Here is a 15648-nt window from a genome sequence, read left to right as displayed (position 1 = left end):
ATTCAGAGTTCCTTTCCTTGGAACTAAGGGGCCAAGCCCAGCTCCTGAAAAACAACCTCACACCATAATCCCCCCTTCACCAAACTTTACACTTGGCACAATGCAGTCAGACAAGTACCGTTCTCCTGGCAACCGCCAAACCCAGACCCGTCCATCAGATTGCCAGATGGAGAAGCGCGATTCGTCACTCCAGAGAACGCGTCTCCACTGCTCTAGAGTCCAGTGGCGGCGTGCTTTACACCACCGCATCCGACGCTTTGCATTGCACTTGGTGATGTATGGCTTGGATGCAGCTGCTCGACCATGGAAACCCATTCCATGAAGCTCTCTGCGCACTGTTCTTGAGCTAATCTGAAGGCCACATGAAGTTTGGAGGTCTGTAGTGATTGACTCTGCAGAAAGTTGGCGACCTCTTCGCACTATGCGCTTCAGCATCCGCTGACCCCGCTCCGTCAGTTTACGTGGCCTACCTCTTCGTGGCTGAGTTGCTGTCGTTCCCAAACACTTCCATTTTCTTATAATACAGCTGACAGTTGACTGTGGAATATTTAGGAGCGAGGAAATTTCACGACTGGATTTGTTGCACAGGTGGCATCCTATCACAGTTCCACGCTGGAATTCACTGAGCTCCTGAGAGCGACCCATTCTTTCACAAATGTTTGTAAAAACAGTCTGCATGCCTAGGTGCTTGAATTTATACACCTGTGGCCATGGAAGTGATTGGAACACCTGATTCCAATAATTTGGATGGGTGAGCAAATACTTTTGGCAATATAGTGTAATATTCAAGACCAACCAGGGGCGTAGCCAGATAATCTTCACAAGGATTGCCAGGCAATAACCAAATTACACTGAGGGGTGGCCGAAAGTGGATAGGAGCCAGAACCTCAGGGTCACGCTACACTGTTCCAACAGGAAAATTAATGAGCACAAAATCCATATTTTCTAAATAAAGACAAAATGTCCTTTCCCACAAGCCTTTGCTAAAAAATAGACGCATATATTTAAACATCTTCCTAGATAAAAGGTATAGTGGATACCTTTCCGGTTTGAGTTCTGGGTCGAACATCTTTTCCTTTGTTATTAGTTACTTTTATCAATAATCATTCTGCTTATATTTACAAGTACCCTACTAATATCTACATAAATTGATTATTTAATATGTATTTATTAAAATAGTTATCTGTGATTTCACTGAATACTCCTTTATGACCTACAGAGACAAATAATTTTCTCTTTACCCCTTTATAGCACAAAATCTAGTTCTGAAAAGAGCATGAATTTGCTGCTTATCATCTTTAATGTTAGTATATAGATGTGCATAATTAACTACAATGTTTTTGTTGTCAAGTAAATGAAAGAATGAAATGTTTTGAATATTCCACTTGAGAGTATTTCTGCTGCCACTGTGTGTATTACAGGGAAAAATGGTAGGGGTGGCCACAAATTGGCTAAGGGCGGCCATGGCAAACCCTGGCACTCCATCTAGCTCCGCCCCTGAGACCAACAAAGCCCCATGTTATGTATTCTATGAATAGAGCATGACTATTTTGTATTTAATAAACAGTAATTAATCGTATTAAGTAGAGTGTAAAAACTGAAACTGATGGAATGCAAATTTAAATTATGTATGACTTCAGAGTAGCCTTTCAGGTGCAAGGCTATAAAAAAATAGCTTAAAAAAAAAAAAAAAAAAAACTCTTTTATAATGTTTTTGCTGTGTTTAGTGCACACATTTTTAGTGTTACAACTTAATGATAAGAATTAAAGGCTAAAACTTCAGAGTGGGACAAATAAAATGGTTAGTAACAGCATTAGTACAGGGAAATAATACAAACAAATTTTAAAAAGCAGATTAATAGAAACAGACAAGCCTATCACCTATTTACATTGAAAAAGCCTGATAATGACATTGTTTGTGTGTGTATAATAAAGTTTTTCTTTCTTAATTACATTTCGAGCAGTCTAAAAAATAGGGTTAAGACTGAACATTGCCTGCAAATGAACATTTCTATTCCATAAAGTGCAGCAGTAAAAATGTAAACAGTTTTGGAGAAAAAAACACTTGAATGCAAAACACATTTACAATGCAGGAAAAAAGGATGAGCATATATTAAAAGACATGCTGTCTTAACATAAGAAAAGTAATGCTTAACATTCCATTAAACCTAAAGGAGTCTTTTAGCTGTTTTTTTACTCATACATGTCAAGTCAATGCTCTTTCTAAATAGGTCAAATTCACATTCATTTACAAAGAATCTAATTTCAGGTGTTGTTGTGAATGCTACACATCAATACATTTCTATCTTTATCTACATGCAGTGCAGTGTGTTCCTCATTGTGCAGAACAGTACAGTTAAAGCCATTTGATTGTGTACACAAAGTTGTTCAAAAAATAATAAACTAAAAAGCATTCACACCTTTTTTGTGCAAAATAATTACAATGTTCACTACATCTCAAGCTGCAAAGTACAAAGTGTGGCAAGTAGGGGGAAGTGATCTACAAAGGTTGGTTTACTGAGAGGCAAGAGACAGTCCAGCTTACATTAATAGCTTTATTTAATACACAAATCACATTTATCCATACACATTTAAAAACATAGCTGGGCCAGGAGCTGTGGCCAACAGTGGAGCAGTGGAAATAAGGGGAGGGAAATCAAAATATAAGACACAACACCATAAAACAAAAAAATGCACCTCAAACTAAGAAGAAAACAACCATCCAGGGATCCACCACCACGAGTGTGACAATCAGCTCCTAGAAAGACAACACGTTAAAAACGTCGAGTGAACCATGCAAGATAAAAACCCCAGAAAAAAACAGAAAAAGACAATTGTTCATTCTGCCATTTTAATATGGTCTTTTGGTGGAAGCTGAACTGGGTGCAGTCAGAGTGACCAAGACTTTTTATAGGAAGCCAGCTAATGTAGGGAACCAATCAAAGCAAGACCTCAATTGGAGATCTGCCTCCATCTCTATACTGCCACACAAAGTTCAAATTTTTTTTAAGGGAGTATCGTTGATTACAGGAAGAACTGGTATGGTTGGATATCTGTTCTGGAGGAAGTTTTAAACAAAAACCCTCATGGTAATAGACCTAAAAAACAAAACAAAACAAAGATGCATATGATAAGAATCCCTCAATGTTATAATGTTGTTATCAATGCAATTCAGATTTTTTATTGGTGGTGTGTTGGTCCTGACTTATCTTACCTTCCATGTTTAAAGGACTGCCTCATTGTTGAATATTTAGGAAATGATTGTTAATCATTCTTAATAGGTTTCATGCTTTGTCCTATGAATCTATAACTAAGTAAAGACCATTTTTCAACTCCTACTGAACCAAGCCTTTCTTTTATATAGTTTATGTATTATTCTAAATAACAACCATGAAGAAAACTGTTTTTTAATAATTTTACAAGCAGAAAACCTACCAACACGGAGTTAAAATATTCCCTAATCTCCTGTTTTCCTAACCCATCCTGAGTTTGGTCCCCATTTACAGTGATGAACATTTGTTTCTCCTTAGATAACTTACTTACTTACTTAACTTCGATAACTTTATTTTAATTACTGATGGTATCAATATATAGTAAGCATAATAAAAAACAGAAGCAGAAAATTAGCTTTAAATAAAACAACTGCATTTATTAAAAAGAAAATATCTGTCACACAGATGAACAGTACAGTTTATCAACTTTGAAGCAGCAAATTAGTGCTCAAAATGCCATATGAGTTAAAACAAGACTGAATAAAAAAAACAATAGATATATAAATATTACAGCATCAAACAGAAATTCACAGGTTGAAAAAAAACATCTACAATGTAATTAAATAAATACAAAAAGTCTCTTATAAATGTTAAAGTCACATTTGCAGCAAGCTGGGTGGTGCAGGCAATAAACTGTATAGTCAATAGGTGGCATTTTATCAGTGTAAAAGACAAAGAAAATTTGCTGATGGTGGAACAGATCAGCTGGAATGCGTTTAAGCAGTGATGGATCCAGCAGTAAGCAGAAGGATTTTCAAAGGAAATGCAACATAAACTAGAGCACTATTGAGAAAATGAGATGCAACTAGTAGTATGTCTATGTCAGCTAATTTACAGATGAATTAACCCCATCTACTCTTTAACACCTCTTGATTCACCAGCACTGAGGACGCCTTTTAAACTGGAGATTGGACTGTAACAAAAAATGTATTAAATCCTTGTGCCTTGAACTACATGTAAAATTATTAAAGTCACTCTTGTTTTGCTTGTATTAAAAAGAAAAAAAACAACAAATGTAAACAATATTCTATATCTTTAAATTTAGTTGTCAAATATCAACATATTAATATTCAAAGCTCTATTTAAAGGCTTCCTTACAGCTAAGAGCAGGTAAACTGGTAAATATTAGTGTCCCACACCATCACTTAGTTTCAACATCTAAAAGGATCAAGGTGGAATGTCTTAGTTTTGACAAAATCTAAATAACTCACAAAGCATGTTTCATCCATGCAGCAATAATAACTATATGTAGTAAATTCCTCTTAAAAGAATGAAAGTGTGATGCATTAAACCAAATAGTTCTGGCACCACATCTACAACCTGCTGCACAACAGAAGCTAAACTTAACAGATCATTTAAAGGTGACAATGCTACAAATTAAACATCCTATTCTCTACACAGCTTATTTTACTCAGTTCCTGGTATAATTGCCAAAGTGTAATGTAACAGGAATAAACAAACAAGAACTGTTCTTTCTTGGTGTTTTTTGTTACCTTTACAAACCTGTAATGTCCTTATTTTGACCATTTTAAATGCAACAAAGGCAACGATAAGACCCAACAGTGATTCCTCAATGTTTTGAGTTTAGAACATAGCATTCTGCCAATAACATGCCATTACACTGAACACAGATAGCTACAGCTGGAAATCATAACAATACAAAGATTGCAGGGATTGAAAAAGTTGGTGATTTGATGGTTTGCTTATATATTTGTTTAGTTATCATCATGTTTGGAGGAACATTTCTTTTCACATCATTGGCTTTATGTTATTGCCTTAGGAACTTCCTGATGTTGTTTACAAATCGTTATCTTTTAGCATCATTAAAAACAAAATGCTGAAAATGACAAAGGTATCGGCTATTGTGTGTTATAACATCACTAACTTGACCAACACAACCAGGTCCAAAATAGAGCAAAACTAAACGTAAACTGCACACAGTGACACTATTCAGACCTGATTTAGAGGTCATTTGAATTGGTCATGACAAAGCACTTTGCAAGTCAAACGACGCCCTCGTTTTTATATTCAAACTAAGGTAAACTCTGCAGAATAAGAAATTGCCCCACGTTTCAGTACATCCAAGATAAAGTAAAACAAACCACAATTTTAAGTTACAACACAGATTAACTATGAGAGCGAAGACATTGTGCTCAGTTGTTGATACACATTAAATGCAGCAAATGAAGCACATATGTTTAAAACACACAGACAAATACCTAGTTGGTTGTATATAATGCTATATCTAATATAGGTGTCGATGCAAATTAAAACGATGGAAAAATACATTCGTTATTTCTCAGTTTTAAATAAGCCAGGTTAAGACAACATCTACTGCGTCATTGGCACATCCTGGTCAAAAAGATTTGATGGAAATAGGTTATCAGTATTTGCACTGGTCAGAATCCAAATAATAAGGCTGTGGTTTACAATGCATCTTCCTACAGGCGCCAACAGACAACGCAGCTGTGTTTGTTTAGGTGAAACATTAATCTGTAAAACCTGAGAGGAAGTCAACACGTTGAAGGAAGTAGTCTAGTTTGATGTAAACGGTCATAGCGGCTGAATTACAGCGAGACATTCAGATTCCTGTTCTGTCAGGTAGTTTTTGCACCAAGTCAGTTTTTGTTTCTTTGTAGCGCCTCACACAAGTTGTGGTTGGGATCCGGCTCCTGACTCATGATCTCCACACAGACCCATTCGCCGCTGCTGCTGGACCGTTTCACAGCCTCCACCACCGTCTGCACATACAGGCCATCCTCAAAGGTTGGCGCAGAGGCAATCGGTCCTCGAGCCCATGACCGTCGCTCTTCCTGAGCCTGAAAGGACTGTCTCAAGGCCTTCACCATAGAGCTAAGCCCCTGCAGGTGTGGGAGGGGCATCTCTTTCACCTCTGGTCCAACCCCGCTGCTGTCAGCCAATAGAAGCTCCTCACATTTACTCTCATTTCGATGACCAAACAACTCGGTGCCCCTGGCGACCAACCTTCCACCAGATCCAACTACCATAACCTCATGCACAAACGACCCCGGCATGTTGAAGTTCAGGGTCACAGTGCAGCATACGCCCGAGGACCCGCTTTCACCCATCAACATCTGGAAGAAACAAAAGTCATCGCTGGTGATGCGGCGGATGCCTCGGATTAGGCTGTTCTGTTGAACAAAAGTCCGCAGTAAACCATGCACACGGTGAGCTCTGGTGCCCGTGAGGTAACTTAGCAGGTCGATGATGGCGGATCCAACGATGTGCAGCCCGCCTCCACCCATCAGCTCCTCAGAGGTCCAACCGTAGGACTGGTCCAAGAGGCTCGGCCCATAGACCCGCACATCACACACCTGTATATTCCCGACGTATCCTTCCACCAACAGCTGACGCATCTCCACAAAGGCTGGCAGGAAGCGTAGGGTGTTACCCATCATGCTCAGCAGCTGGGGGTAGTATCTGGCTGCAGTCACCATCTTAAATGAATCGACAGCAGTTGCAGCTTTCTCACAAACTACATTCTTACCAATACCTGTAAGAACAGAGGGAAAAATAAAACATGCTGTTAGCAGTAAAAACATAAAACAGTACTAAATAAAAAAATAAAAAAACTGTAGGCTTTGCAAACATTTTAATCCTGCTGTGATCTTTGCCAAGCCTAGTGAAAATGTGGATTAAATGGAGCTCTTTAGCTGATCCAGACTCTTCTATAATATGGCATATAATGGATGTGATATTTATATGGAACTAATCTTCAGTAGACTGTGAATTCAGCCTTTGAACGTCTCCCTGTGTAGATAAGTCCTTCAGCAGGGAACAGTCAGGAAGTTGCGACCAAAACAGGAAATTGATCTCAACACTGAGGAATTCCATCAGATAAATGCACTTTTAACTTCAACGCCCCTCTGGTATAATAATCTAAACTCTCACTTTTAAGAATTGCAAAAATGTCAGATCAAATAAACTAACAGGGTATTTTACTATTTCAGAGGGGACTCTACTTTCAGAGTCTCTTCTGCCACAACCATTAAGATTGCATCAATGGAAATAAGGTTTTCAGAACTAAAAGGTAACTTGAGAGTTAAGCAGCTTTTTTTAATTTAGATTAAAAAAACAAATATTTTATTTTTGAAGGCTTACCCAGTGCTTTGACTGCAATTTGTCTGGTCATTGAGGGAGGGATATAGATGCAGACCAGATCTACATCCTGGTGCAGGAGGACATCATCAGATCGACTGGTATGAAACGGGATGCCGAGTTCCTTTGCCAAGCAGCAAGCCTCCTCTTCACTCCGTCCCCAAAGCGCGTGAACCTCAAAGCCCTCAGCTTGCAACAGTGGAACCAGCACCCGGGCAGTGCTGCCGGTGCCAAAAACACCAACTCCTGGCAACATGGCCTTGCCACTTGGCATTACTTTACATGCAAACCACAGCCATCCATTCCAAAGTTGTCACCAGCAGATATCCTCTGTTTGCACTCTTAAAGGAAGTTACCTGGGAATTAAAAAAAAGACCTAATGAAGCTTAGTGACAGCAAACATTCCTGCGATCCAGCAGCATCAATCAACAACCAGTAGTTCGGTGTTCCTTTTCATAAAGCCCGTATACCATGTCTTGACACATTCTTCATATGCCTTTCTTTTTTGCTCCACACCACCATGTCATCTTTCCCACCATCACACATGATTATTCTGTCTCAATGTAAATTACAATGTGGGAATTAATACACCAGTAATTTAAGTTAATCAGTTAACTCTAAGGAAGAGATTGGACTAAAACAAACTGATAATTAGCAGGTAGCTGTTGTTTTTCTTGCTGATCCTATGCTGTTACCAAGACCTAAATGAAATACATTTTCCATTCACTCCCTTTGCAATTAAGGAGATAAACTTGTACAGCACACATCTAGCAATGATTTAACAGGAGAGGAGTACAGTTTTTTTTTTTTTGTATCAACCAATCAGTGTGTTCCTTAAGGATTTCAAGTACTTACAATAAAAAAACAGCTCATTTGACCATTTGATGTGAAAGCACATAATCAATTAAAAATGCCAAAGCCAGATATCCATTACAAACATGTAAGAATATTTTGAGTGATTTGTTTTTCGTTTTGATGTGGACTATTTCCTATTATTGTTATAGGGAAAATAACAATTTTACACTTCAAACTACTGTTAAAAGACAATTCATTAACATTGACAAGTTCTTTTTTCTGATGTTTTACAAAACGTAACGAACCAGTTAGGAAATAAGCCTAATTTCTGCAGCCAGGTTCATGCAAGCTGATAACGAGCGGCTATTTATAGAAAACTTTATCGAAAAAGAGCCAATGACATTATGTCATTTAATCTGGATGTGTGCAAACACAGACAGGTGTGATACTATCATCTCATGCGAACAAAGGGTGTGTGGGTGAGCAACCTGTGCACCTGCATTACCAGTGAAACCAGAAGTAAAAAAAAAAAAACAAACAAAAAAAACTCTTCCCAGCTCAGGAATTAGGAAGAGGGGAAAACAATCACTCATCACACTACCCATCAGGAGATCAAGTTCTACTTTTCTTTTTCTTTTTTTTTTTTTTACAAACTATCAGTGTCCACAATTAGCTATTAGGTTCTAAAATATTGTAGAGTGTAGTATGAGTTTAAAACGAATTATAAATACAAATTTCAGGGTCATACGTGAAAGGAGTATTTCATGAATGCAAATAGCTGTCCACAACAGAGAGACTATTGATAACCCTGTCAGCTAGCATGTACAGCTAGCAGCACAGATAGAGGCAGAGCGGACTCCAAACCCCGCCAAGAAACTTGCGACTATAGTATATCTATTGAGCTTTAGTTACATCACTTATTCTTAAAGACTAAATTCATAAGAAACATTTAAACCTACAGATAACCTCCTGTACCTACCGGCGGGTCATCGTCCGCAGCAGCGATAGGTTGAAGCAGGGCGCTGCCCATTTGCTGTAATGGTAACTTCCTTAGCAACAGCTGGGCGGAACCGGAAATGCTACCAACGGAAGTTTTATTGTGGAAAAATACTAAAAAACGGATCTGCATACAAGACATACACACCCACAGACAATATATACATACACACGTTTATACACGTAGATATACGCAGATAAATGTCTATGCATATAAATGTGGTTATGGAAGACCAACTCTGCCATATTTAAAAATAAATACAGAAATAAATAAATGCTCAATAAACAAATAAGCATACATTTAATTACCCCCAAAATACAATAAAAAAATAAATCTAGGTATAAATTAAATTATACAGTGAGACATAAGTTTATATATCTCTTTTAATTAGCTTATTTATTTATTCGTTTTGTAATAATTACCTTATTTATTTATTCTGCTTTATAATCTTCAACTTTATTTATTTATTACTTATTTTTCAAGTATTTATTCACCTTTGTAATATTTAACTTATCTATTTATTATCCGTTATAATCTTCAACTTTATTTATTTATTACTTATTTTTTAAGTATTTATTAATGTGCATGTTATAATATTTTTGTCTGTTTTATTCTTCGTTTGTATTTTTTAACCCCATTTATTTTTTCTTCCTGTTGTTTTTTTATTTCTGTATGTATGCATACAGAAATTTTTACCTACATTTATTTGTATATTGTATTTTTGGGGGCAATAAATGATATGCTCATTTATTTATTGAGCATTTATTTATTTATGTATTTATTTTTAAATATGGCAGAGTTGGTCCTCCAAACTTTAGCATTTTACTGCATAGGTCGAGTCTGCAGGAGGATAGTGAGACCGTCTTAGACACACTCTTTCCTCATTTACATAATTGGGCAAAAATGCATGCAGAAATGTAAAAAGGACAGGCGGAAATAAATAGTGTTGAAAAAATAAATAGGGTAAAAAAAAATAAAAAAGAAGAATAAAACAGACAAAGATATTATATCATGCACATAAATAAATACTTTAAAAAATATGTAATAAGTAAATAAAGTTGAAGATTATAACAGACAATAAATAGATAATTATTACATAGGCGAATAAATAAAAAAGCTAATTAAAAGAGATATATACATTTATGTCCCACTGTATAATTTAATTTATACCTACATCTATTTGTTTATTGTATTTTTAGGTGCAATTCATTGTATGCTTATTTATTTATTGAGCATTTATTTATTTCTGTATTTATTTTTAAATATAGCAGAGTTGGTCCTCCATATTTTTCGGCGTGGTTTAACGAATATAATTCTTCCTCTGAAAATCTCTGCAAAGTCGTTTCCTCTGTGATCAAAGGGGGCAGTAGTCCCATTTACGACCGAACCTCCTCAATGAACCGGTTCTTCAGAATTGTGCTTAGAGTTAGATTTTTTTTTAATGACACAAATAAAAATCATGATTAAAAATCATGATGGTGATGAATCGATTAAAAATAAAGCAGAAATTTGTACTTATCTGTATGTTTAATTATTTATTATGCATTTATTAAACATTTTAAGATTACAAGCATCAATTGGTATGCAATGCAAAAACAAAAAATGGGAAAAAATGTAGCAACACAAATTCAAAGTAATAGTAGGCCTAAAATTAAATGTTGAATAACTTGATTTAAAAAAAGAATTTCACAAGCAAAGTATTTTTCAATCCAACAATCAATGGATATCATGTAAGATTCATTGCACATAGTGATTTATTTTAAGCAATAATTTAGAATATTTTCAGTAAAAACCTAAATGTCTGACAACTTTTAAAATAGATTTTTAAGATGTTGGTCTACTGATCGTCCACCTGCCAGGCCATTAGAAATTCACCAAGAAAAAGCAACATTACAGACTGTTAACATCTATTAATATAGGATTTATTAAGAGTGATATGAACATTTTTATAATGAATAAATTCAAAGAGCTTAGGTGAGCCGAAACATTATGAGTCTATTGCCATCCCAACTGGAGGATTTATTTAATTTCCAACATTTGCCGTGTTATAGGACGTCTTGGTGCCACAGGTATGGTCCTGCTAGGGTAAACAATCTCACTTTGAAAATATCAAACAATTAAGTTTCTAAAAAGGCAAGCTATATGAAAGTTAATCAGTTTGTTTCCTTGTTGAGTCTAATGTTTCTCATAGATTCTTTATGGAGTTTAGGATTCAAGTCTGCTTGCCAATCGACCACAGCAATGCTTTTGTCATTTTAAAAAATACCACCACCTTTGGCACCTATAGTGGGTGTGCAATTGGAAAATGAAATCAGCCTCGAAATGAAGCTTGTTTGCCTAAAGGTCACATGTTCTTTTAGATGGCTGTGCACGACCATGAAAAATGATTCATCTTCTATGGTTCAGGAGGAGCGCCTTACACACAGTGCTACAGTTTTAACCCATGTCTTTAAGACGTCTGTGTGAAATGATAATGATCCAGATGGAGTCTCCCTTTAGCTTTCATCTTAATGATGTCAGAATTTGTTGTAATAGATCTAAGGCAAAATAATATTCCTGTGTTTTTTTTTTATCTCAATTTAAAAGAAACTATTTAAATTAGGCTTACAAAAGTATGATAAAGATTAAATGTGAACCTATCTGTACTCCTTCCCTAAATTAGAAGAGCTACTTAAAGATTTCAAGTGAAATTTATCCTTACAATATTTTTTTTACACTCAATGTCTAACATATTTTTAATACTGTTGCTTTTTGTCACTGAATCCTAAAAAAAGATGGTATAAGTATTTTATTTTAAAGCTGTCATCCAACACCTTTCAAGATTTTTCTCTAATCACACCAATTCCCCCTCAAAAAAATATACAAATATTAATAATCCTGCTATTCTTTTTATTAACGACTCAATTGTGATACAAGGCATATTTCACGTTACAAAATTGAGTATAAATGTACATGTTATGACTGAGTAGAGTACGTATAACAGATTAACAATGAAAAACAGACAAAAAAAAGGTTACAAAATGAACAGTATCAGGACCAAAAAAAAACTGTCACTACATTTACAAGACAATTTTCATATCCAAAATTTTGATATTTAGCAATGCTACTTGGGTTTTGCTTTGTTACAATGTTTAATACTTTAAATGATTGGAAATTAAGGAATGGCTTCAACTTATGTCAGAGACAGCAGCTTTTGAAGGCATGATTTCAAGAGTGCGGAAGGAGCCGAGTAAAGCTAGCAAAGCATGGTTGTATTTTGATTACAGCGTTGGTATAGATTCTTAAGGAATTTGGGGTGTGTTGTATGCTTTATGTATGTGTAAGTACATTAATATGTTTTGGAATAGATAATTGATGAGTGCTGTCATGTTCTGTGTTGCTGCCGATGTATATTTGTATGTTTTTGTTTACTGCAAAATAATAATAAAAAAAAAATTATGACAAAAAAATACTTCTTTAAATCAAAGTATTTCCCTTATAAAAATGTTGAAAGGAGTGAATTTTAAATCTGAATTAAAAAAAAATACTCAGAGGGATTAAATTGTTATTACTGTAGTTTGCTTCTTCATCTCCTGTTATGAGACCAATCTTTTTTATATTAAAAGTCAAAAGAGGAATAGAATTCTTATGCAAGTTCCAACCTTGTAAATCCTTCGAAATACAATTAATAACAGTGCACTTAAAATAGAGGTGTCCTGTAGTCTAGATTTTCCTATCACAAAATGCACAAAAATTTGTATGTATGTTGAGTTTTATTTTTGGAAAAAGTAATTATTAGGATAAATGGCCATACATAATGTTGAAATGGATCATTTATTTTTTGTTGGAAATTAAAAATATGTTTATGATTTTCCGAAGAGAGATCATCATGTTTTCATAGAGAAATGTTTTCTTCTTAAGGTCGTCAAAATGTCCACCCTGAATTTATCATTGCCTTTTTTGTCACTGATTATGATTATTTTGGGGTTAACCCTATTACTATCACTGAAAGACTTGTGGTGACTTTGACTGATATTATTTCTGGCCAGAAGGGGCGCTGTAGCAGAGATTCCCTCATAAAGAAAGCGCAAAGCATTCTGGGACTTTTAGTTCTAAGTAAGCATCGGTTGGCTTGAAAACACGCCGAAGAACAAAAAGAGACAAAGAAAATCGTACGTCTCTGTTGAATTCGACGTGAGTACGATGTACATTAGCCTTGAAGTTGGACAGTTTTGGGTTAATTTGCAATGAAAAGCTGTCTACTTGGGTCAAAAATAAACAGGAAGTTGTTAGCTTTGTGGGACGTGTAGTTCCGTTTGTAGGCCGCCAAGCTTGGTAACAACGCATACAAAACAGAAATATCTGTGAAATAATATAAAACTTAGGGTGTGTATTTTTTAATCTTAGGAGGGAAGATGCCCGGGTTCACCTGCTGTGTCCCCGGCTGCTACAACAATTCGCACCGGGACAAGGACCTGCGCTTCTACACGTTCCCTAAGGACCCAGTTCTAAGAGAGCAGTGGCTGCGGAACATTTCCCGGGCCGGGGTCAGCGGCTGCTTCAGCACTTTCCAGCCCACCACGGGCCACCGCGTCTGTAGCGTGCACTTTTCTGGCGGAAGAAAGACCTACACGGTCCGGGTACCGACCCTCTTCCCTCTGCGGGGCGTCAATGAGCGCAGGAGTCGGAGGGGCAGAGGGAGGAAGTTGTCTGCCTCGGTTCCTGCCCCCGGGATCGTCGCTACCAGCGTCCTGGGAAACACCGCTGGCGTCGCCGAGGGGACTATCGGCGGAGAGGCTGGTGACGACAGCATTACGGTGGTTCAGATAGGCAACAATGGGGAGTACCTGGGCACGGCGCGGCTTCCCGCCCAGGCAGAGGGCACCGGTAACTACGCTCCGGAGGCTTTAGTGGAGCTCAAAGTAGAAGACTTATCGGCGGAGCCCGGGTCTAACCAACAGCAGCTGTCCGTTCACTATCTGAGTGTGACCAGCAGCCCCCTGGACCACTCCTACTCCCTGACCACCGGCACCACGTCTGCGGAGTTGCTGCGGAAACTGAACGAGCAACGGGACATCATCGCGCTGATGGAGGTGAAGATGAAGGAGATGAAGGCAACAATCCGCCAGCTGAGAGTCGCTGAAGCCAAGCTGCAGGAGGAGGTGCGGGAGCGGGACCGGTTACTGTCCAACAACTCTGCGTCTGGGAACGTCCGGAAGAAAAACTGATGAGGAATTGACTGAAGTTACATCCACCGACAGGTTGAGGAGGAGTCCGAAGAATAATCCCGCTCAGTTTTATATTAAACTGAAACTACGATCACAGTTTGTATTTAGCCTGTAGATCTGTTTTTCCTAGGCTTCATAATATAAACAGTCTGCTTGTTTTTTGTAGCAGATAGATCGACCATCATCAGCATACCCATTTCCCCCCTCATCACAGACTAATTAGCTTGCACAGACTCAATAGTATGTAAGCTCGATCCTGATGTTGCATCATAAGGGTTTATTTGTGTCCATGCCTTTCAGCTTATAGAAGGAGCCTGACCCAAGAAGCAACTCGTGATTTAACATGAAGAGCAGCAAGATGAAGAAAACACTACTCCTGACCAGCCTTTTCATCATTTAAATGCCCTCATCACAGATGCCTTTTATGTATTCTATGTTAATTTAATTTTCTTTATTTTGAAAGTGTTTGTGCAAGTAAAGAAACTCCTTAAAACTATAATATTAGTAAAGGAAGTTTAAGTCTGTGAAACATATTTTTCTGACATTCTTTTAAAGCTACATGTAATGCTTGTCCTAAGCTAGTTTGTGTTTCTTTTTTTGCAATAGTTTATGTTCTGGACTAAAGGCTATTGTTTCACTGCTGCGTCTCTTGACAAATTGTGTGTTTTTATGCACAGCAAGTTTTATACAGTTATTAGTTATGAACTTTGTCTGACAGACGACCTTTTATCTCAGTTTGTTCTGAAACCCGTATAATGTTTTCTGGTCATTGTTTCAGTACCTGAGGATGTAACAAGCTTCTGCAGTGTTTGCTTTGCTTTCTAACTGCAGATTCAAACAAAGAGAGCTATAAGAGGGACTTCTGTTTTAGGAAAGGAAAAATAAAGCAATTGTGGTGGCTTCTGCAAACTATGTTGATTTTCTTTTACTTAATTAACCTTTTAAGAAAGCTAGTAAAACAATTTATTAATGCACAACCATAAAGAATGTAATGGAGAATGAAATCGACCACACCTTCCCAGTATAACAGTTTAGGGCAGGCACATATATGAGTAATTAATCTTCATGATGAAAGTAAAATAGAGCAATAAAGGTGTCACAATACTTGTAAGACAATATTAGGGTTTCAAACAGGTAAGATGTATATGAAGTTTCTAAAAATATTTTTTCCTGGATACCATCAAATCACACTTAGTTTTTATTAGTTATTTCGATTGTTTAAATGACAGAATATCTCGATTTTTGTATAAAAATATTG

At 36.8% G+C, this 15648-nt stretch overlaps 2 protein-coding genes across 3 annotated transcripts; one reads left to right on the top strand and one right to left on the bottom strand.

Annotated features, from left to right (window-relative positions):
- Positions 1-5459: 5459 nt before the first annotated feature.
- Positions 5460-9281, bottom strand: gfod2 (glucose-fructose oxidoreductase domain containing 2). Its single transcript, XM_038308637.1, has 3 exons — positions 9166-9281; positions 7395-7747; positions 5460-6786 (listed from the first exon to the last, which is right to left on the bottom strand). Exons 2-3 carry the CDS (start codon positions 7663-7665, stop codon positions 5891-5893), a joined length of 1167 nt encoding a protein of 388 aa, XP_038164565.1. The 5' UTR covers positions 7666-7747; positions 9166-9281; the 3' UTR covers positions 5460-5890.
- Positions 9282-13242: 3961 nt separating this feature from the next.
- Positions 13243-14886, top strand: thap11 (THAP domain containing 11). Of its 2 annotated transcripts, none has more exons than XM_038308653.1 (2): positions 13243-13356; positions 13570-14886. In XM_038308653.1, exon 2 carries the CDS (start codon positions 13578-13580, stop codon positions 14388-14390), a length of 813 nt encoding a protein of 270 aa, XP_038164581.1. In that variant the 5' UTR covers positions 13243-13356; positions 13570-13577; the 3' UTR covers positions 14391-14886. The 2 variants fall into 2 exon arrangements, with proteins under 2 accessions (XP_038164581.1, XP_038164582.1); XM_038308654.1 differs by having other exon boundaries at positions 13253-13334.
- Positions 14887-15648: the final 762 nt, after the last annotated feature.

Source organism: Cyprinodon tularosa, unplaced genomic scaffold (assembly GCF_016077235.1).
Source record: "Cyprinodon tularosa strain WSP-4 unplaced genomic scaffold, ASM1607723v1 ctg642, whole genome shotgun sequence".
NCBI lineage: Eukaryota > Metazoa > Chordata > Actinopteri > Cyprinodontiformes > Cyprinodontidae > Cyprinodon > Cyprinodon tularosa.
This window is presented reverse-complemented; position numbering and strand designations above follow the sequence as displayed.